The 23,974-nt window shown below is 36.5% G+C and overlaps 1 protein-coding gene and 1 long non-coding RNA gene across 2 annotated transcripts; both read right to left on the bottom strand.

Annotated features, from left to right (window-relative positions):
* Positions 1-2,505: 2,505 nt before the first annotated feature.
* On the bottom strand, positions 2,506-12,109 carry LOC135077881 (uncharacterized). Its single transcript, XR_010258531.1, has 4 exons — positions 11,930-12,109; positions 11,109-11,282; positions 3,267-3,429; positions 2,506-2,657 (listed from the first exon to the last, which is right to left on the bottom strand). It is a non-coding gene; the product is annotated as an uncharacterized LOC135077881 (long non-coding RNA).
* A 5,157-nt stretch (positions 12,110-17,266) lies between these two features.
* On the bottom strand, positions 17,267-20,655 carry LOC135077880 (uncharacterized). The gene is made up of 4 exons (XM_063972420.1): positions 20,503-20,655; positions 18,947-19,120; positions 17,832-17,982; positions 17,267-17,432 (listed from the first exon to the last, which is right to left on the bottom strand). The coding sequence occupies exons 1-4, from the start codon at positions 20,590-20,592 to the stop codon at positions 17,350-17,352; spliced, it is 498 nt and encodes a 165-aa protein (XP_063828490.1). The 5' UTR covers positions 20,593-20,655; the 3' UTR covers positions 17,267-17,349.
* Positions 20,656-23,974: the final 3,319 nt, after the last annotated feature.

Raw genomic sequence — 23,974 nt, 5'->3', positions numbered from 1 at the left:
AAAAACCCATAGGAAATGAGATATTTCCAAAAAAAGCGCAAAAAACCGATTTTTGTGACCTTTGACCTTAAAATTTAATAGTTGCTTACACCCTACCATATGTAGGTTTTGAGACAACTTTTAGGGTGTCAATATACAAGTATTTACAGACTTACAGCTGGGTATCTCTAATTCCGAGATTCTTACCTAATTTAAGCTTAAATGACTGGACTATACTGACTAACTCTTAGAATAATAATGGCACCTATAAAATTATCCATATTCAGTTTTTTTAAATATAAGTAACTAGCTGACCCGGCGAACTTTGTTCCGCCTTAATGGCAATAAATAAGCAGACTTTTTTTTTAATTTCGAACGGGATAAAAAGTATCCTATGTCCTTCTCCTGGCTCTAAACTACCTCCCTGACAATTTTCAGCTAAATCGGTTCAGCCGTTCTTGAGTTATAAGTGGAGTAACTAACACGACTTTCTTTTATATATATAGATTATTGTACCTAAACACAATATTGATAGTTCAGTTAACCTCTCGTTCGTAACCCCTCGCAAAGGTAAATATGCTTGTCTGAAATGAAAAACTGCTTCTGGTGAGATTCAAACTTACAACTTCGATAGATGACAACTTTATAGCCCCGCTTCTTGGACGGAAATTAAACAGAAAAGAAAGATTTATTACCAGAAATTGCCTTCACATAAGTCTAAGGACTTTAAGGGTTAGTGATATTAAAAACTAATCTCATATAAAGTCTATTTTCTATAGTAGATTAGGAATATCAACAAAATAATAATGGCTTAAATGAAAATAAATCTAATTAGGTACATAATATCGGTTACGGTTTAAGAAAGATTGTATTTCTCATCAAGAATAACAATTCACTTATGTACTGGCTGCCAATTTTGTTAGAATATGATAGAAGTATAACTAATTTGATAGTTATAATTTCTATAAATCTAATCTTATAGTCGGGTCTGCAGCTTTTTGCATTATTAAATTAAGGTCATTAATGTTCGTAATTTATGATAGCGGAATTAAATATACTAAGTATTTGTAATATAAGCGTAACATAAATGTTTCTGAGTTTTATTCAGAGTAAAACGTAGTTATTGCGTTTTATTTCCTTTTTCCTCAGAGCCAGCTGACGGACCAAAATTACATTTTTTCAAATCCTAATGCCTGTTTGGACTGCCTGGCAAGAATTTGGAGACTTTCATTACATACCACATTAATCTTGTACAGAAACCACAATACGTTAAACATCTAAGTAACTTTTAAAACAAATAATATTTAATCTGCCCACGTTACGAGGCGCTGCTGCTATGAATATGAACTACCTATTGTAATGTTGATAAAAAACAGAAATATGAAGAGTTATGTTGATGACTATAGGTTCAGAACTAATATTATATCTCAAGCTGTAGTTTCTTTAGTGAGTGGCTCACAGATAACTGTTTACGGATAGATATAGTCACTATGATACTGTTTATTGGCTTACTTTAAACGATGGCTTTTCAATCATTATTAAGTATATGCTGAATCTTTCTACATCTATTAACTTATTTACATACATATACTGTAATTTCCTACTGGGGAGGTGACCCCGATTCTTAAAGTAGCCACTTTTCGCCATACGAAGATACCAGATAATGTAAAGTTTTGACTATGCGTCAATTAATCATACTTGATTTCATTCGTCTTCAACACAAAATAAGTCCCTATTTTTTATGTGACAGGAGGCAAACGAGCAGACTATGTGCAGATTGATAAACGACGTAACTAAGGACAAAATTTACTCTGTTCCTTCAACTGCCTACTCCACCTACTTTACCAAGAGATTGTTTATCTATCTTGGACAGTACAGTGTGAGTCTTGATAAAGTGCACATATGAAATTAGGTGAAACTAAACCTATTTTTATCGTAGGAAAAAATGACAAAAAATATCTGAGATATTTTTAAAAATTTTGTAGATTTTTTTTCTTTCAATTACTTATTTTTAAGAAAACGTCATAACTTTTAAGCTAAGAGGTCTGTCCTGAGAAAATAAAACAGTCATAATGCTAAATAACAGGCGATACTAATAAAATAGAAAATATAACCAGAAAATGCCAACAAGTAGTAATAAAATGTTATTTTTGAGAAAAAACTGTATTTTAATTTGTGTTATTTTCAGAAAACCACAGCTCTTTATCACAATTATAATATTGAAAAATTTCTCTAAATTAATTGAGGCATTCCCTATTACAAGTGGTTTTTATTACTTTGTGTTATTATCTATCGTATCACCTTTGTAAAACCAAAAATTTCATGTTTGTATATCCCTATCACCAATGCGACGCCGGAGCGGTGTCGCTGCGTCGTCTTCATAGAAATAATGTGGCGGGCACACGAGCGGTGCGGCGGCGCGTCGCGCGATATTTTATGGCAAAAACTGTGCGGTGCGGTGCCGCAAAGCATCGTGCGCTTTGGCTCTAACCTCTAACTAAAGTCGCACAATAAAAAAGTACAGAATAAAATTAACAAATATATTTAGAATAACATTATTTAGTAGGTTATTTGTATTACTTTCATTGCTCAGCGAGTTTCGTTCGTCCCCTCAGTCTTGAGCTGTTTCAACTCCAAATAGTAGGCGTAGACAACAAGCAACGAGTAGATCCCCATAACTGTAAAACAATTTAAATTATTAAGTGTTATTAAGACTCGTGGCAGGCGGGGCCAGTTATTTGCATGAGTGGTGAATATCGTGAAAAATCTTTTTACGCAAGGGTCATGACTTGAGTCATCGAAACCCTTTTCGTAAGAATGTTGCCGATTTATTTTGTTTTGATAAACCTTCTTCTTACATAAGTACATTATCAGTGATCAATACTTTTAGCTGACTTAAGAGTTGAGAGATGACTAACTTTTTTGTTGCACTTTATTAAACTTAATTACAACTTTAATATTGTAGCGACATGTTCACTCAGTGAACAAGCTCATAAAATAAAGATTAAAAAAAACTTTAACATTGTAATAACTTTGGTACAATGTTGTACAAGCAGTACATTTTGGTTGGTACGGTGTAACGTTTTGTAACAGTATACAGTACAGTTACAGTCAGCGTCGAATAGTTCGTCACACCCAGAGAAACCAGAAAGTTCGCAACACGTCTTTGTTAAAATTGGAGGTTTTGTTGTCAACTTTTTATCCATATTATTGGGTGTCACAAAGTATGACACTGACTGTATTGTTTCTCCTGCTTTAAATGTAGGTAATATAACTAATATACTTGCCGATAGCAACCACAGCTATGATCAGGCATACAATCCAGATAAAATGATTAGGTTCTCTAAACACGTAGTAGAATATGCTCGGGGCTGTCACCATGATGACGAAAACGTGTACGAGTCCGAAGGTGGTCAACGCCAACCAGCACAGCAGTATTCTCACTTTATCCTAAAAATTAATTGAATTAAAAATATCATAAATATTTGTAAATTATAAATAACTTGAAAAAATCGAACTGCTCTTAAGAAGAAGAAGAAGCTCTTAAGATGCGACTCTTATTAACTCTAAAAATTAAATAACTATCATAAATATTATTTTAAACGAAAAAAGACAATGCCGGAAATTGGCGTCTTTTTTTTTCGCGCGGCCACGACCAAACCTTGTTTTTTGATTACTTTTTTTTTTTAATGGCAACCAAACCTCTCTGGGAGGTTTATTTCTGCCAATGTCGAGTGAAAATTGACATAGTTATCAATAGAACGTGGGTGTTTCAGTTCTATTGATTTTTCATGGATTCCGTGGAGTTAAGTATGCCCGTAAGCAGGTTTCAAGACGCCACCGGGTCCAAAGCGGGTTGTTCATACGACAACCCACTCGACACTCGATGCGCGCTCAAATTCGAAGTATTTCAATGTTTTTTATAATTTATCACTTCACTGCACTTTAGAACACAAAATAACACCAAATTTGTACACTAAAGTCCATTAAATAATAAATTGAAACCATTAAAACAGATCGACCATGCTTCCCGTTCAACTACCCTCCACGGAATCGTTTTTTGATTACAAAATAGTGTAATAAACCAAACTTACTATGACATGTATACCTCTAAACTCAATCTGAAATGAGTTACGGTTACGAGCATTAGAAGTTTAATGATTTTACATTACTAGCTTGCTTTTTACGCGTTTGTTTTGTAAGAAATTGCAAGAAAATAGTGACATTGTATGTGTAAACAAACAATACCATCCATTAAAGGCTCCAGACATCAGTATGGAGCAGAATCAGCGCAATAATAAAATAGCGCAATATTTGCAATTTCTTACAAAACTTGCGCGCAAAAAGCAAATCTAGTATGTAAAATCATCAAACTTCTAATGCTCGTAACTCAGTTCAGACTGAGTTTAGAGGTATACATGTCGTAGTAAGTTTGGTTTATTACACTATTTTGTAATCAAAAAAGAAAGTTTGGTTTGTGGTTTGGTCGAGGGCCGCGCGAAAAAAAAAAGACGCCACCTTCCATACAAAATCTGGCATTGCCATTTGGACCTTGTAGAAAACATAAGTTGGAGGCGCTTGGAGGGTTGTAATTATAAATGTTAAAAATCCGGCCAAGTGCGAGTCGGAAAAAGTGGCTATGACATCGGCGATAAATATTGCACGTCATGGACCTTAAGAAAGAGAAATCGGCTAATTTCGGTTTCGTAGAGCGTTATCTCTGTCGCACGACTGACAATGACGTTTTGTCAAAGTGTAAACAAACTTTATTTTAAATGTGTGCAATTGATTTTGTGAATTAAATTGCTAATCGATCGGGCTGAAATTTGGCATGCAGGTAGATGTTATGACGTAGGCATCCGCTAAGAAAGGATTTTACGAAACTCCACCCCTTAGGGGCTAAAACTGGATCCACGCGTACGAAGTCGCGGGCGGCCGCTAGTCTACACTGAGAGTCTACACACTAATATTATAAAGAGGAAAACTTTGTTTGTTTGTTTGTAATGAAAAGGCTCAAAAACTACTCGACCGATTTTAAAAATTCTTTCACCATTCGAAAGCTACATTACTCACGAGTAACACAGGCTAAATTTTATTTTGGAAAAAAAAATAGGGTCCCATAAAATATTTGGGATTTTCATAAGACGTGGAAAAGCGCCATCTATCGTCATTGGTTATAATCTTTTCGCGCCTGACAAACAATTTTGAGGTTCGTAAATATTCATGAAGGCAAAGCCGTCAAACGCCATCTATCGACATCATTAGGGTAACTTAATATTACATGTAGGTACTATGAATAGCGCTGTTCGTAAATAATATTGAAAATTTAATAAATAAAGATATGTTATGTAATTGAACCATTCACTGTATGTGTCATAGTCAAAGGTCGATATGCAGTCTCTTCGCGGAATGACTGGTCTATCCTAGGTTTGACCAAGGCCTTCAGGCAAACCCCGAAGTGAATTCTTATTTCGGCCTTTGACTAAGTCAAACCTAGAAGTGCCTAAACTGTTCAGTCAAACGTCGAAACTAAAATAATCTGTTTCGGGCTTTGCCTAGTCAATCCTAGAAACGACTGGCAGACTCGGTCAAAAGTAGACGGCAAATAGAAAACCGGCCAAGTGCGAGTCGGATTCGCTCACGAAGGGTTCCGTGAGACTTTGTTGTTGTATGGGAGCCCCCCATAAATATTTATTTTATTTTAATTTTATGATTTATTTTTAAAATAGATTTATGCAAATAAATATTATGTGAATATTTCAAGGGTTCACCTGTTTACGTTTTAATATCGAGTAGAAAACTGCAACAAGTCACGTTTGCTGTATGGGAGCCCCCTTAAATATTTAAGTATTTTATTGAATTATTTATTTTTAAGGTGAATAAAAAACTAAATATTTTGAGAATGATTCATGAGATACGAGCCTGGTGACAGACAACCTTTAGCGAAGTAATAGTAATAGGGTCGCGTTTTAACTCTTTATCCTTTAATTTAAGGTAACAGAACCCTAAAAATTAGTAATTTCAAGATCGACCTAGAAACATTGACAAACAACCTCTCAGTAAATAAGTTTAGTTACTCGTACCTTCACCTAAAGAGACAGCTGCGCGTGCGCGTGAAAACCGACCGTAACGCCTATGCAATAAGTTCAAGATCAGAATGAAGTATAGTTTAGTTTAAAGTCTTAATTGAGGTTTGACTAGTCAAACCCCGATTTCATTAAATTGAGTTTCGACCTTTGCCTGACCAAATTAGTTACTCCTAGGTTTGACTAACATTATTTAGTCAAAGGCCGAAATGTTTGGGCTTTGACTAAGACTTCTAGTCAGACCTGAGGATTGACTAGTCAAACCTAGGAGTGCCGGAACTTCGAGGTTTGACTATAACATATGTACCTTTTTGAATCATTCACAGTGTTTAAACGAGCAAATCAAAGTGTTAATTAGTGACTTTTTACAAACATCCTTGCAAATTCTTACTATGTGCCGCCATCTACCGAGATGAATATTAGGGTGCGGTTCAGCGGCGGACGAATGGGTTGGGCGCGTGGGCGATAAGAATTACTTCGTTTTTATTTTCTGTATGTAATTTGTTCATTTTTTGGTAGGATCTTTATTTTAATTACTTATGTTGGTAGGTACCTACCTATTTATTTGATTTTAATGATAATTACTATAGGTACGTATAATTTTAGTAGAAAGAAAGATAATTGAATGACTAACGGCCGAATACTGAAACGCCATTTAAATATTTGACGGCTTCTCAAATAGTTAAGCAGCTCCTAAACTTACATTTCGCATACTCAAAACAATATCTGAGCAGTTCTCAATTTTTAAGCACCTCTCAAATTAAGTTGCACTCAAACGCCACTTAAATGAATTTTCGCATACCAGTGTTGTTCTTGATACGGCAATTGCCGTAAAATACGGCATTCAGGCATCTTAGGCACCATAAATACGGTATACGGCAGCACTTTGATTACCGTATCAAAATATACGGCAATTGAGTAAAGTAGAGTTTTATAAGTTTTTCATGAGTTTTAGTAAACAAAAAATAAATATTTCGTCTAATGGAACGCAAAAACTTGTAAACCATAGATGAAGTAGGAGCGCCACGAAAAGAAACGCCAAAAATGCAACCTTATCTCCGAGATTTTAATGTCTAAAATCGTTATTTCCTCATTTTGGTAGATTCTTCACTTTTATTCGGGTAGGTTCTTGGACTAAATTATTTAAAACCTTAAAAAGTGAAGAATAAAATAAGTAAGTTTAAAAGTAGTATACGCATAGTACATAATACATCACTTGTATTTTTTAAATTTAAACCTTCCAAATAAACATTTTATACAATACGGCAATTTTCTTAGTTTTCCTTAAAAATCCGGCAATTTTAGAATTAGAATACGGCAACCCTAAATTTGTCAGGAACAACCATGTCGCATACTGAAACGCCATTCAACGCTAAGCATTACTCAAACAACTGTCAAATCGTCTTAAGCAGCTGTTAAATTTGAGAGTGCTTGCGCGGTATCTTAAATCCTATTCTTATACCTAAATCGACCTAAATAGTGGTAAATAATGTGTGTCATCGTTATCATTTCTTTCCAGCCTCGAGAAAATACCTAGATCTAATCGCTGGAACGCAATAAGGCTGAACGCTATTGAAAAATATTATTATAATGACATGCAATTCCGAGCGAGGTTCCGCGTCTCTAAAGAAACGGTGTTGTTTCTGGATTCATAATTTGGAAGCTCTTTGAAACCCCTCACCAAACGCCATACAACCAGTGGACCAAATACTTATTATAACCCTACTGTTCTACGCAACGGGAAGTTATGAACGTGTACTAGGTGATATCTTCCACATCGAACAGCCAACCAACTGTGCATCGTATAGTGCACAAAGTAACAACCAAAATAGCTGCTATGAAATCGCTTTACATAAACATGCTTATTTCTGAGGAATATGGCTAAGAATATGGGGACATCGCATAGTAGCATTTCCAAGCAAGAGTTGTTGATTTGTCAATTTGATGCTCTGTCAACAATGATAAATGTCAATTGAGGTTACGTTTCGGTCCACGATCGCCACTTAATAGATTTCAACAATAAAAAGTATCACCTTTAAAATCATTTTTTTAATTAAATAAAAATGCAAGCATTAATTTTTTTATATGATAAAACGAGATTTATATACAGGGTGACTGGAACTGAACCCGCCATAGCTAATAGACGTATAGAGGAGGTCATTTGCTAATTATTGAACCTTACTTTCTATGGCTAAAGTTTTATAGTTTAGGAGATATGTCATTTTTATACTTTTTTCAGATTTTTCCGAAATTTGACCTAAAAACTGCTTCAATTTTTTTTCTCGCGTTATTTCAACAGTTTTTTTTATTTGATATTAATATCGAATATGTCTTTATTCAAATAAAATAAATTTCTGATCCAGATAATGATTGAATAGCTAGTTACGAGCCGCCAAAGTTCAACAAAAGTACAAACCACGATAAAAAATTCTACTTCAAATTCGATTGAAACAAAAATTAATGGTGATAATGGATTGCCAATAATCTTAAAAATATCTCCAGCTTCTCTTCTTTCCAATGATATATCACACGTTGTAATTGGATATTGAAATTTATCAAAAATTCAAAGTTTATGGAAGAAAATGGAGTAATAATACAAAAATTATCCATACAAAGTTGATTTTGAATTTTTTTATTTTTTTTTTCTTTATAATGTGATTATTATTTTTAAATTCATTTTAAAAAAAAATACGAAAATAGTTATGAAAAGGAGTATAGCAGAAAATATGAGTTGTTTGAAGAAACTTTGTATGGATAATTTTCGTAAATTACTCCATTTTCTTCCATAAACTTTGAATTTTTAATAAATTTCAATATCTAATTACTACGTGTGATATGTTATTGGAAAGAAGAGAAGGTAGAGTATATTTTTAAGATCATTGGCAATCCATTATCACCATTAGTTTTTTCTTAAATCGAAATCGAATTTGAATTTTTTATCGTGGTTTGTACTTTTGTTGAACTTTGGCGGCTCGTAACTAGTTATTGAATCATTATCTAGATCTGAAATTTATTTTATTTGACTAAAGGTTTATTCGATATTAGTATCAAATAAAAAAATCGGTTAAAATCATGCGAGAAAAAAAATTTATGCAGTTTTTAGGTCAAATTACTGGGAAAATCTGAAACAAGTATAAAAATTGTCATATCTCCTAAACTATAAAACTTTAGTCATAGAAAGTAAGGTTCAATAATTAGCAAATGACCTCCTCTATACGCATATTAGCTATGGCGGGTTCAGTTCCAGTCACCCTGTATAATAGAAACTAAAAATAAACTGTTCTATGTTAAGTTGATTGAGTATATTTCCATAAAAGACAATACATAACCAAACAATGCTGCGTGTAATGGATAAAAAACGTAAAGTTATCATTTGTGTAAATGAAAACATACTTTTTTTGGTAAATGTTGCCATTATGTAAACATTTGAGAGCTGCTTAGCTGATCACGGCTTCAAATCCGTTGAGTGGCGTTTGAGAATACCATTTAAAATTGAAGGATACTTAAATTTAGGAGCCCGTCAGCTGAGTGACAGATTTGAGTAGTGTTTCAGTATTCGGCCGTAAGTGACTCACTCACTCATCACGAAGTCTTAGAAACTACAAGTCTCAAAAGAGTTCTCATAGGGGTTAATGGTCTATTGACTATTCCACTTTGATCACCTGGCTTTGATCACCAAGATCATCAAAGTGAACTCCAGTTAAATTATTTGTTTAGTGTCCTTGATCACCTATAAATAAATCATACCTCTGAATGGTCACATACATGTCCAATTTTTTTATTGCGGTTTTTAGAAAATATCAAAAATGTTACAAAACAAAATATGTAGTACAACAATGAGGGTTTTCGCGATTTTAAAATCCGCCAGATGGCAATACGTAGACGGGAGGTCCAAATGCTGCATGATTGGTTATTTTTGACATGACATTGACAGATAATTATGTCAAAATCCACCAATCATGCAGCATTTGGACCTCCCGTCTACGTATTGCCATCTGGCGAATTTTTCAATCGCGAAAACCCTCATTGGACATGTGACTATTCAGAGGAGGTGTGATTTGTTTGTAGGTAGGTGATCAAAGGACACTAAAATAATAATTTAACTAGAGTCCACTTGGATCACCCAGGACATCGTATCCGTGGGTGAAGGCACAGAGACACTAAATTGTCGCTAGAAGTCCACTTTGATCACCTGGGTGATCAAAGTCAGGTGATCAAAGTGGAATAGACCTCCCTTTAGAACGTAGGTGGTCACTAAGACGAAATTTTGCAAAATTCAACCCTTATTGGAGTTAAAAAGGGGGTTGGAAGTTTGTATTGCAGTCCTCGGTTTTTAAAGTAAGAGTGACTTGAAAGTCAAAATGTATGCTCACTATGATCTCTAGATATTGTGGAGGTGTACATATACTAAAAATGTATCATTAGAAATGAACTAAGGGGGCTAAGGAGATAAAAGGAGGGTTGAAAGTTTATATTATGAAAGTCCTATGTGTTTAAAGTAAGAGAGTTGAAATTTAAAATGTATGCGCTATAGATGCTAAGAGCATATTTTACGAAACTCCACCCCTAATGGAATAAAACGAGGTCCAAAATATATTTTAAAAATAACTATCGGGGGGTGATTGGTGATCGATACTGATGCCTAACATGCAATCAGTAAAATTTTTGTCTGTCTGTCTTTATGTTCCTTAGTATAGAAACAAAAAGTATTTTAACGAAACTTGGTACAATTATTCTTATTACAATTATTCTTCGGTACACGTTTACTTAGGAATTCCCACGGAAACGGGAATTAGCAGGAAAATTTTTTTGTATAAAAAATCTAAACCGCTTAAGTTAGACGCTTGAAAGGCATGCAGGTACCTTGGTAAACTTAAAGCTTAGTTACAACAGGATATTGCAAAATTCCCACGGGAACGGGAGTTAGCGGGAAAAAACATTTGTATGAAAAAATCTAAACCGCGTAAGATAGATGAAGGGGATAAAACGGGATCCACGCGTACGAAGTTGCGGGCGGCCGCTAGTAAACTATAAAGTACTAACTTTGTAAATTCCCCATATCAGGCACAAGTTAACCAACATTAGATATATGCAATCGATGACAGTCACCACAGCAGACAAAAACAAGGATCGAGGACAGATCCATCTCCAGTCCCTAAGAAAACAATGTGCTATACTTTCGACGAGCACTGTTATGGCCACCATGAACATGAAACACTGAAACAGAAGTTATTTATCATAATAACATACCTACTCGTACAGTCAGCGTCAAATAATTCGCGACACCCAAAGTGACCAAAAAGTTGACAACACAACCTTATTCCTTAGAATTCTGTATTCTGAGCCTTATTCCAACTGGAACAAAGAAGTTTTGCGAACTTTTTGGCTTATGTGGGTGTCACGAGCTGAGGCTGACTGTACGTAGGTACCTATCTTGGATGTATTTCACTATTACCATTGATGAAAATACTGAGATCGTATGTCTCGCCATTTTTATTGATATTCAATCTTAATCTTTATCGAATGACATGATATTATTACTGTTGTTTCAGCCGAAAGACGTCCACTGCTGGACAAAGGCCTCCCCCAAGGATTTCCACAAAGACCGGTCCTGCGCCGTTTGCATCCAGGCACCTCCCGCGACCTTCACCAGATCGTCAATCCACCTAGTGGGAGGCCTGCCCATGCTACGTATTCCGGCTCGTGGTCGCCACTCAAGAACTTCCCTGCCCCAGCGGCTCATTATTACTGATGATCAGATACCTAATTATTTCAGATGTCGTCATCATCATTCGAACGAAGATGGATGGATGGAATGACTTTACATTGTAGGAATAACTGGAAATAATAACGAAACTACTTACAGACATCCAAATTCCGACCGCATAAGCTCCGCACTTCAGAGAGAAGACACAAAGAAACTTTTTGGGTACCAAACAAATTTTAACACACATTTTAATTTACAGTCGCTTTTTAAAATTCCTGAAAAATTATGACATAAAAATTGAAATTTTGGCCAACGTGATTGTAGGTGTATTTGAATATTCTCGATTGGTAATAAATACAAAAACGTTAATTGTTGTAACTACAGTCGCCAGCACGTCAACCTAAAGAAAACGTTTTGTTGCAAAAGAGCAAGTATTAAAAAAACTACTAATAAGATGCAAGCTTTCATGTTTAGTTGTCAGTAGGTTGTAAATTCTGTCTTTTCAATTAAAAATCAGCAGTGAAAAGTTCATAAAAGGCATAATAATATGTAAAACTCATTTTGTATACCTATGTTATCTGGGTGCTGCATGTTTTCCAAATAAACCATTAACAAATAGGCCGTTTTGCCTACCTTTTAAAAAAATCTATCTCAAAAAATTTGCCAAGTGCGGGTCGCTCCACGCGCAGTGTAGGGTTCCGTAGTTGTCCGTCGTTAACACAATATATTTCAGAAGCAAGCAATTACTTTATCTTAAGTCACTTTTAATATTTTCTTCTTAGGATTTTATTAGTTACATATTTTTTATTAGTTAAGAGCGTTTACGCCGTTTGGCGCAAAAACAGTACTTTTTCAACTCGTTACAATCATTAACTAGTAATATTACAAATATGTTATAGGCATAAATAGTTAGGCAATTTCGTCGTCTAAATAGTTAATTGAGAAAATATTGCGATTAGTTTAGTATTTAAGAATTCTATCAAGATAAGTCCACACAGGTTTTGTAAATTTCCACTTTAGCGTCAGTTTACAAGCTGAAATTTTTATAAAAATACTGTGAAAACGATTTAACAAACATTTATATCCTATAGCATAGATCCTTGGGCAAATAGTTATCTGAGAAAATTTTTAGATTTAAGCATTTTACAATAAGAAATCACAAATTAAAAGAACGTGAAATACCCAAAAATCAAAGTGATTTTTTTCACCAATATTCTTCCTTTATTCAACACAAAAATAGCTTAATATAATAGAAGAATATCTTATCTAAAATATTTACTTTGAAATTTTAAATAATTCATTGTAATTTTTTTTTTATGAGTATTTGAAAAGTACTATAAAACGCCGCGCACGAATTGTTCAAATTCAGTCCGCCTCGAGGCGTTCCAGAGTGAGGTCACGTCGCTCGGTGCTCTGCTGACATGTGTCACGCGTACGTTGATCTTTGACAGGTAGCTGGACTTTTATAGTGTATCCGCAAAATCTTGGTGGTAGATTTTGCGATCACGTGGTAATTAAAATATTTTATTGTTATTTTTCATTACAGTCTATTTTTACTACAAATTCTATTTCAGACGTAATCTATATAAATAAAAATGAATTGTTGTTCGTTAGTCTGATTAAAACTCGAGAACGGCTGGGCCGATTGAGCTGATTTTGGTTTTAAAATGTTTGTCGTAGTCCAGGGTAGGTCTAAACGGTGAGCAAATACGCGCGCGATATTGTTTTTCTGTGACACAAAATTCGACGCGGGCGAAGCCGCGGGCGGAAAGCTAGTGAAAAATAAAATTAAGTTATTTTTAGCGATGAAACGAAAACGAATGACGAACATTTGGAACAGCAAGTTATGTATGTATACTAATATTATAAAGAGGAATAATACTAATAATTTATTTGCCATAAATAGGTGGTTACAGAATAGTTAATAGGAATGCTCTGCCAGCAGGGTCCTACCTAGTTGTAGGGGGAACATACACAACATATTACGGTCGGAAAATCTTTGCGGTAGGTTACCTCGGATTGAAGTTAGTTGGTCAGTGGTCATTTGACGGCCACTTGAATCGTCTCACCCCTAAGCTTTTGGCTACCGCCGGCGCACTAAGCCGGTTGATGCCTAATCTCGGAGGCCCGGCCGCACTGAGTCGCTGCATAGTATCCGCAGTCCGTCTATTCCCAGTTGTGGACACTGACTATGTCCCTACTGAGGATAAATGGGAAAAAAATATTGTCATTAGTGGCGACGTATAACAATCCTACTAATATTATAAATGCGAAAGTTTGGATGTCTGGATGTTTGTTACTCTTTCACTCAAAAACTACTGAACGGATTTTGTTGAAACTTTACAGTATTAGTGTTTATAACCCAGATTAACATAATTATAGGTTATAATTTATGACGATATGTGACAAATAAATTTCAATAAATAAATAAGACGTGTCTAAAAAGCGCAATCTATCGTCATTGGTTAAAATCTACAGCGCTGGACAAACTACTGTTTTTGACGTTCGTAAATATTCATGCGGGGGAAGCCGTGAAACGCCATCTATCAACATGATATCAAACAACAGATTTTACGAACTAAGGAATAAAACGAGGTCCACGCGAACGAAGACGCGGGCGGCCGCTAGTTCAAAATAAAATTAATAATATTTGTGTTCATCTGGTCTTACTTGACTTTTACTTTACGTATGTCATGCATGCACGATGACATTTGCGTAAATATTTGTGTACGTCCCCATTAGGCATAATTGGGATGTATTTTTCTAATTTGTCATAAGTTGTGAGAAAGCCTGTAGCTACAACTGGGAAAGTATGTGTCGCCACTAGTGACAATCGATATTATTTATGCCATTTATCCTCAGTGGCGACAAAGCTAGTGTCGACAACTGAGAATAGACGCCAGTTGCGAGGTGACCATAGGTCCCAAGGGGAAATGTACGTGTACGTGCACCACGAGAGGTAGAAACTAAAAGGTAGAGGCTTGAGGATCTAGGCCCTAGAGTGCTGAAGGGTACGCCTGGCCGTCAGCCAAATTTTACGTCGCACCATAGAGGCAGTTCTGCCTGTATTAGAGGAGTGGGTGCGACGGCATGATCGCCTCACACATAGGGCGACCCAGGTTCTACCGGGCCATGGGTGCTTCGGGCCATTCCTCCACCGTATAGGCCGAGAGCCTGTAGATGGTTGTCAGTTAACACTGCAGTCTTGGCACGTGAGTCACCGCAGCAGACTGACACGCTCCAACAGTGCCCAGCCTAAGCGAACGAGTGGCGGTTGGAAATGACCTCTCCCTACCAATCGGGAAGAGGCGTGAGATAGATAGATAAATTGTTTATTTGTTGTAACACACTTTTTATAATGCTTGTCGGCACCGGACACAGATGCTGCAAATTATTATTGATGATTAATAGTACCAATCTTAATATTATGTTATCTGTATAGATCTGTAGAGCAGAAGGTTTGTGATTCCTAAACGTAACACCCGACTGATGCGCAGAAAAAGGTAACTGTCAATCAGTTGTGTCATGTCAAGTGTGAGCAAGCGGCTGCGAGGTTATCTTTGAAAGCGTGTTGAGTTTGGTGGAACGTTAAATTGTAGGGAAAGTGATTGTCAACCATCCAACATATTATCTCCTTGCCCGCTAACCCACGCCAATGGAGATTCCACCCCTAGAGTTCCTTCTGATAGAGACCCAGTGCCTTTATGCTTTTAACACACACATTATGTATAGTTGCTATTGAAATTCAATTCAATATCGAAATAAAGTTAGTTAGTCAAGAAACACACTAGGTGACACCACTGGTATTTTGTTACACAGGTTAGTAATAATTTCAACAGTTGCAACATAACAAAAGTGACAAAACAACATAAGAACAGATAAAGATGACTAGCGTTTCAAATAGTTCCCTGCGTCAGAGTGATGTGTGCCGCAGCGATGCAAAAAGCAAAGAGCTCAGTATAAACACTACCCTCAAAAGGGCAGAACACTGATTTTCAGCTTTTGCTAGAGAACGCATAAAGCGTACAGGTACGGAATGAACCCGCTCGCTTTCGGAAACAATATCTACATTAGTATAAAATATATTCTTATGAGACAAATAATCTTATGGTATACTGTGCAGTGGAAAGGGGGAGCGAGAGGCCTCAGCCGACACTCCGGTTATCCGCCGCCGACACCCTGGGCGCAAGAGGACAGCTTATGGTCTCCAACTGTCCCTTCTTAACAGGCCTCGGTCGCTAGACATGGAGGTGTCTGGTGGCGGCTAAGGACGAATGCTACAGGCAGCAGCCAATGGCGATGTCCCGCGTTTCCTCATATCACTCATATGGATCATGGCAGAAACAGTCAGGTTTTTAGTGGGTGTAGGGGCTACCCACCTTTTCTGGTAGGAAGAACCCCACATAACCCACTAGCTGCCCCCGCAGCTGGTGGGTATGAAATGTTATGCATTTTCCGGATAAAAAAAGAATAGTTAACAGGAAAAGTTTGTTTTGAATAGAACCGATTTGAAAAAATCTCTCACCATTAAAATTCAATTTTTTTTTCTGCTGAACATAGGCTGTATAAAATATTCTCAAAATAGTAAAAAACCTTTGACAATTTACTATTTGATAAAGAATTTACGTATTTATTATTGATTAGGACTAATGTATACCATGATTTATAATTATGGAGTCGGTGTTGGAAGATTTGAAGATTTTATAGTTTCCTTGAGCTGTCACTTGACAGCCTGGCACACTTTTACGATGGTGGATCAAAGTATTTTGGTTTGACTATAGAGCGTGAGAACACGCACACAGTCACAATTATTTTAGTGTGAATAAAAACAGCATCGAAAATACCTAAACTTGACATGCCACGCTAGACGTAAACGCTCTTAAGAAATTTTATAATACACGAGTTAAATTAATATTACTCTAAAACTAACTGGTCTATCTTAACAGTATAATTTTCCTTGAAAGTTCAAGAAAAGCAGAATTAATATGAATTTTTCAAGATTTTAGTTTACCAACAGATTAGTTTTTAGGAGGACGCCCTACTCGAACAAAAATTGGCACTTTAAACTTTAATATTTTGTAAACGGATCCCTAAATCGAAAAATACCCCTAAGCCATTTTAAAAGACCTATTCAACGATATCCCACACGATGGGATAGAAGATTAAAAAACATTCATCCCCACTTTAAGCTGCCCAATTTTTTTTTTGTTTACTCTTTTGTGGCGTGATTATACATACCTCCACAAAATTACAGCTCTCTAGTGCAAATAGTTTCCAAGCAAAACCTCGGACAGACAGACAGACGGACATATCGAAAGTATAGGGGTTCCTTGTCAGGACTACGGAACCCTAAAAACTGGAAAAGTTTGTAGGTAAACACCGGCCGGGTATTGTGTAAGGATAAATAAAAATTCCAGGGAAGCTAGTATAAGCGCTGCCGCCACGACATAGAGTTTAAATGGCCTAATGGTAGTACGGAATAAAATGAACAGAAAAATCTCTACACTTTTATTATAAATAGGTGAAGATAGAATATAAGAATAGCCTCATTTATTTACATTATCTTGCTTAACATTTTTACGCGATTGTCCCCTCAGACTTCAGTTTTTTCAACTCCAACCAGTAGGCGTAGACAATAAGAAAAGCGTACAGCTCAATTCCTGTGAAAAAATTGTAATCGTTAGTATTTTACTTATTTCTTTTTTATAGTAAACCTATTTGATTTCGTTGTTTAGCCGTTTTTATTTTATTAGCGCTTTTTGTATTTTGTTGTTCCCATTTTTTTTTACTCGCCTTTTAAAACCTACGATTTTTTTTTACATTCTTTGAGACAATCATGCTCCTACAGCAGTAACTGTACATATAAATAAATGATTATGATGATGAGGCAGACCCCCCACTAGGTGAACTGACGATCTGGTGAAGGTCGCAGGAAATGCCTGGATGCGGGCAGCTCAGGACCGGTCGTTGTGGAAAACCTTGGGGGAGGCCTTTGTCCAGCTGTGGACAAAGAACGAACGGTGATAAGGTGATGGTGAAGTTGAAAATTTAATACCTACCAATAGCAATAAAAGCTACAATCAAGCACACCACCCTGGCAGCTTCGTTGACGTTGGTGGCGTAAATGCACATCAGGACAAACGTGATGAAGACGTGCAACAGCCCGATGATGGTGACCATCATCCAGCACACCACTATTGTCGCATTCTTCTAAAAAATTTAATCAAAACCAATCATCCATATTATAATGCGAAAAATGACCGACATTCCGATAGTGTTATAAGAAGTCTATACTACTTATAACTAACTGACCCAGCGAATTCCGTACCGTCATGAGAAAAAATGTAGAATTTTAATCGTAAAATAATTTTTCATATACACTGGTCATCACAAAAATCGACCCTCCCGCGACAAGCACTTTCAAACGTATGCATCCCCACTTCCCACCAATATTGGCACCATTTAAAAGCCTAATTCTAAACTTCATTTCATTTTAAAGGAAAGGTTTTTACCCCAAAAATGTGTCTGTAGAAGAATCCAGAGTCACTTCTTCAAAAAATAGGTAGTTACGCTTGAGCCAACTTTTATGGCTATAAAACTGTTAAGTTGGGATTAATAGCTATCCATCTGTTAAAGAGGACACGTGAGATCATTATTTGGTTTTAAAACCATAAAAATTGGTCTAATTTGATCCCAGAGGTGAGCCCAAAGTGAGGTCTTTTTTCCAGTCACATTTATTGTATATGTAAATCGTTTATAATCGTTTATTAAGAAATGAAATGTGTTTTTCTTTAAGGATATTTAAGTATTGGGCTTTCAAATAACACCAATATTGTTGGAGCACCATGATTGTGTCAGTAGAAACGAGTTTTCCTGTAAAACGTAGGTGGGCCGATTTTTGTGATGACCAGTATTAGTACCTAGTTTCGAAGAATGTTCAATACAAACAAACGATCGAAGTACCTACTACATACTTACTGAACGGATTTGTTTGGGGTTTTCACCAATCCACGAGTCTAGTGCCCATTTTCACCACCAATCCCTAATTTTTAAGTGACCCCTATGGTAACACATAACAGGAATTTTGTTTTCATAGGGATCACTTAAAAATTAGGGATGGATGGTGAAAACGGGCATAGTTCTACCAAAAGCTGGTAAACTATAAAATATTAACCTTGCAAATCCCCCATAGCAGCCACAAGTTAACCAACGTCAGGAAAACGCTATCGATGCTAGCCACCATGCTGAAGACGAACAGATAATTTTCGGGCGTCTTCGTCGAATACTCTAAATTGCTATAGGCTTTAGTTTGGACGATCACTGCAGTGGTCACAAGCATCATGAGGCACTGGAACAAAATACATTGTTTATACTCTTGGTTGATGGTAGGTTCAAGGGACAGATTATAAAAAATGATCCTCAGCACGTCACGCATCGTCCAGAGGTTCCTTAGTTTGAGACTCTTGACCACCGTTAGTTTTTACCCTGCCCCGCATTTCATTATCTCATACATACAGGTAGGGATGTTATGGATATGTAGTTTCTGTTATGGATACGGTTACGGATATAGGAATAATATTCTGCACCTTGCGCGCTAGCATTATACCCATTCAAATTCTTTCTCGTGTTACCTGCAGAAACGAGTAAACGAAAGAAATTAACAGTGAGTTCTTTTAATTATTCAAGATGTTTTTGCATTTGCAGTTCTCGGCTTCCGTTCTATGAAGTGCTACGAGAAACACAGATTCAACTTCTATTTATTAATTTACAAATGACAAGACTTGCTTGCGAACTTTAATACTGTTTTTCAAATAGGAAATTAGTGCAGTGCTTTGGTTCAAAGTTAATTATATTTTTTAATTTACATGGCCTACCCGAATTTCTTGTACTTACTTATATTAAAATTAAATGATCATTATGCTATTTTATCACTCAAAATATTTAGGTTGAAATTATAATTGAAGCGAACACGTCTCAGATCCGTATACCATCACTGGCAACACACACTGGTCAAAGACTTTTGACTTGAGACACTGCGGTATTTCGGACGTTAGAATATCACGAGGCTTCCCGAACGCTGCCCAGCCGAGTTGTATTCGACGATTGACCTCTTTCTCGAAGTTGGACCTACCTAACTGGACTGTTTGTCCCAGGTATACATAATTGTCAACAACTTCGAGTCGCAGTTGCTTACTATGGGCCTCATAAGAAGGCTCAAGGTCACCCAAACGGCGATGGAGCGTGCTATGCTCGGAGTTTCCCAGCGTGATCGAATCAGAAATGAGCAGATCCGTAGAAGAACCAGAGTGACTGACATAGCCTACAGAATCGCTAAAATCAATTGGCAGTGGGCAGGGCACATAGCTCGTAGAGCTGACGGCCGCTGGGGCAGGAAAGTTCTTGAGTGGCGACCACGAGCCGGAAGACGTAGCGTGGGTAAGCCTCCCACTAGGTGGACCGACGATCTGGTGAAGGTCACGGGAGGCGCCTAGATGCGAGCGGCGCAGGAGCGGTCTTTGTGGAAATCCTTGGGGAAGGCCTTTGTCCAGCAGTGGACGTCTTTCGGCTGAAACAAACAAACGAACGAATAATTGAAGAAGTTTCAGGAAAAATCAGTGCCTTGTAATCTACTTCACTGTCATCAATGATGTGTCACAACAATGACAATTGACGAAACTTACAAACAGTAGGCAATGTAATACAAAAAATAATAAAGTTGGTAGTACTTACAAACATGTAAAACCCGACCACATAAGATCCGCACCTCAGAGAGAAGGCGCAAAGAAACTTTTTTGGTATCAAACAATTTTCAAAACACATTTTAATTTTATTTACAACACTCGCTAAAAATTCCTGAAAAATCTTGACTTTGGTAAAATTTTGAGCTAGGCCAACGTGATTAATTGGTACAGTTGCCAGCATATGTAGGTCACCTTTTAAAATGTTGTTACAAAATTGCACCTATTAAAGTTACCTATCTACGTACTAATATAAAGATGCCCCGGCGCTAAAATTCTTAGGCTGGGTTGCACCATCTTACTTTAACTTTGACAAACGTTAAAAATCTGTCAAACTCCACACAAAATACACCGGTTATCGTTATAGTTAGTTACGGTCAAAGTTAGGTGGTGCAACTCAGCCTTAATGTGTCGTTCTCTGTACTTATTATTTATTTATTTATTAACACCAACAAGACATACAATTAGGTAGGTAATAAAAAAGTATGACATACCAGAACAAATTGGCAACTGTAATGTGACTCTATAAGTAATACATAATATAGTACCTACTTACCTACCTTCTTTACATTCAACAAACCAAATGAAGGTGGATACCGTGAAAGGCACAAGTCAACCTGGAATAAGCAGGTTTAAAATTAGACCTCCAATACAATAGAGGCCCAAACCGGGACCATTTCTAAAGGATTATGCGTTGCTTCAAAAGCTTTTACGGCGACTGTCAACAGTATATGATTTCGGAGAGGAGCCCGAAATACGCAGGTTCATTATCTGAAACCTACGAGCAACGTGGCTCTTGAAAACACAATGTTACAATGTACCTACGCAGGCACAAGTACACTCCACCCCGTAATAATATTGCAGAGTGTGTGTGGGATTGTTATTGTCGTGTAGATGGCAGTAATTTTTCTTTTCTTACGATAACAAGAGAAAGCTAATAAAAAATTTAACTTGGGAAAGAAACTGAAAATAACAACACCTACACACAAAGTATTAATAAAGTTACAATGGACTGTTAATATAAAAAGTCTTAGATGTCTTAAACCCCGGAACAAAACATCACTAACTACATAAATAATATCTGAAACTATAGGAATAATATTTCGGTAAGTATATTGATTTCGCTACAATACTTAAGTCTCATGAGTCGTGACAGCCTGACAGCAAAAGATAGCACTGGATAATTATTAGAGTAGGCGCACACCGTTGATTTTTCGTCGGCCGATAGTTTAGTCGAGCAGTTGATCAGTATGGGCATGTATGGGAGTGCGCACACTACGCCGATTCGATTTGGCCGATTCTTCATACAATTTAAAATCGGGCACAACTATCGGCCAACTAAAAATCAACGGTGTGCGCCTACTCTTAGAGTAGATTGACAAAAACACAATAATATTGAGAAATTAGGATTCAACGTTAGCTGAAATTGCTGGCACCTAATATACCTCCTTACACTAAACATTAATTAAGAAAATTCATTACATCAACCTCCTCTACAAATTGCAAGGCGAACTTAATCTAAAATAACGAACTGCGGGGAAACTTGCAACAAAATAACTATGCAAGCTGATGTTCAAAGAACAAAAGACTGAAGGTTAAATTGAAATTCCGCACAACACACGCTTCGTTAGGTGTTCATTAATTTGCAGAGAGCTGGCCGCCGGCGTAATTATGAAAATAATGACCACAAACGAAACCCAACGGATTTCTGTGGGTTATGTTACTGCCCGTTTATCATTGTTCCTTCAAGGCAAATGTTCCCTTTCTGGGGCTGAAACTTGAATTTCATTAAACGAAGGTATTACGGATTTCTAGGTCAGATAACAGATGTTCATGAAATTGCCGCTTTGTTTGAAGGTTTTGAAGGGACGTCTTTTTAAAGAATATTTTAATATAAAGAATGATAAGTAAGGCCAACAAATGGTGTCGATGTCCCAACTGATTCGAAAAGACACTTACTAATGTAGTAATTAGGTACGAATTCCAGGATGACATAATTAGTACAAAAACTAAGAAACAATAACTTAGGTAGGGAAAAAGCTAAATGCATTGCATTTGGTAAGGAGATGAATTGCGAACTGTACATTTTCCAAATCAATAATGCTTTGCTAAACGCAAGATCACAGGTCACAGGTTCGATGAGAACCTAATCTATAATGTGATATTATTTATAGTACATTAGATTTAATTAGATACTGTTATATTTTACTTTAAAGGCAATATTTCGTGCTAGAATTTGAACATAATGTATCCTCTCCCAAGGATTGTCGAAGAGCCCCGTTATGTCTCCAGTCACAGCCTGCTTCTTCTTGAGGTCACACTCCGCTTATAGGGCTAGCTGTCAAAACCCTGTCAAAAAACACGTTTATTCCCGATGTCCCCCACTATTTGGCCACCACTGGTGGACATTGAGAAAAAAAGTTGCAATGTCCACCAGTGGGGGACAGCGCTACTGAAATCTTCCCGTTGGGCCCTACTGGTGGACACTGAGAAGAAATGTGGCGTTTATTCCCGATGTCCCCCACTATTTGTCCACCACTGGTGGACATCGAGAAAAAAAGTTGCAATGTCCACCAGTGGGGGACAGCGCTACTGAAAATTTCCCGTTGGGCCCTACTGGTGGACACTGAGAAGAAATGAGTTGCTGTGTCCCTCAGTGGTGGACATCGAAACCAAAAAAGTTCCGTTGTCCCCAACTATTTGTTTTGTTTTCGTGATTATTAAAAAATAAACATTTTTAATTCGTATCAAATATAGGTAATTCTCCGTTTTTTAACATAATATGAAGGTTGACCTTCGTCGTTGATATTGTAAGCAATAATATATAATATGATATTAATGGTATTAACAATATTCATAAAAAATGCAGTATTTTTATACAGTAATTAAAATAAAAACCTTTTTAAAGTGTATTGATGGGCTGCAAGCAAAAGAACTTTCCCACCTTTCCTATTTATGTAAACTTTTTCAATTTGTCGTGAACTAGATCCTGCAATTTCCGACATTATTACAGATAATAAGTGCAAAATAGTAACATTACCGACACAATAATTTCTGAAAATTATTGTGTCGGTACACTACTATTTTACACTATGTTATGAGTAGAACATTGTGGGTACTTGGAAAATTAAAAATGACAAAACCGTTCCGATTAACGTACACTTCGGGCGTCAGTATTAATTAAGGATTGTTTTAAACTATAATAAAAATCCTTTAAAAATGTATGTATTATAATTACTAGTATAAGATTTACTTAAAATGTTTGTATTCATTTTTTTTTTTTTTATGTGATAGGAGGCAAACGAGCAAACGGATCACCTGATGGTAAGTGAACACAAATATAATAGTGGGGGACAACGGAACTTTTTTTGTTTCGATGTCCACCACTGAGGGACAGAGCAACACATTTCTTCTCAGTGTCCACCAGTAGGGCCCAACGGGAAGATTTCAGTAGCGCTGTCCCC

The sequence above is a fragment of the Ostrinia nubilalis genome, chromosome 14 (genome assembly GCF_963855985.1).
Source record: "Ostrinia nubilalis chromosome 14, ilOstNubi1.1, whole genome shotgun sequence".
NCBI classification, from domain to species: Eukaryota; Metazoa; Arthropoda; class Insecta; order Lepidoptera; family Crambidae; genus Ostrinia; species Ostrinia nubilalis.
Note: the sequence above shows the minus strand (reverse complement) of the source record. Positions and strands in the feature narration are given on the sequence as shown.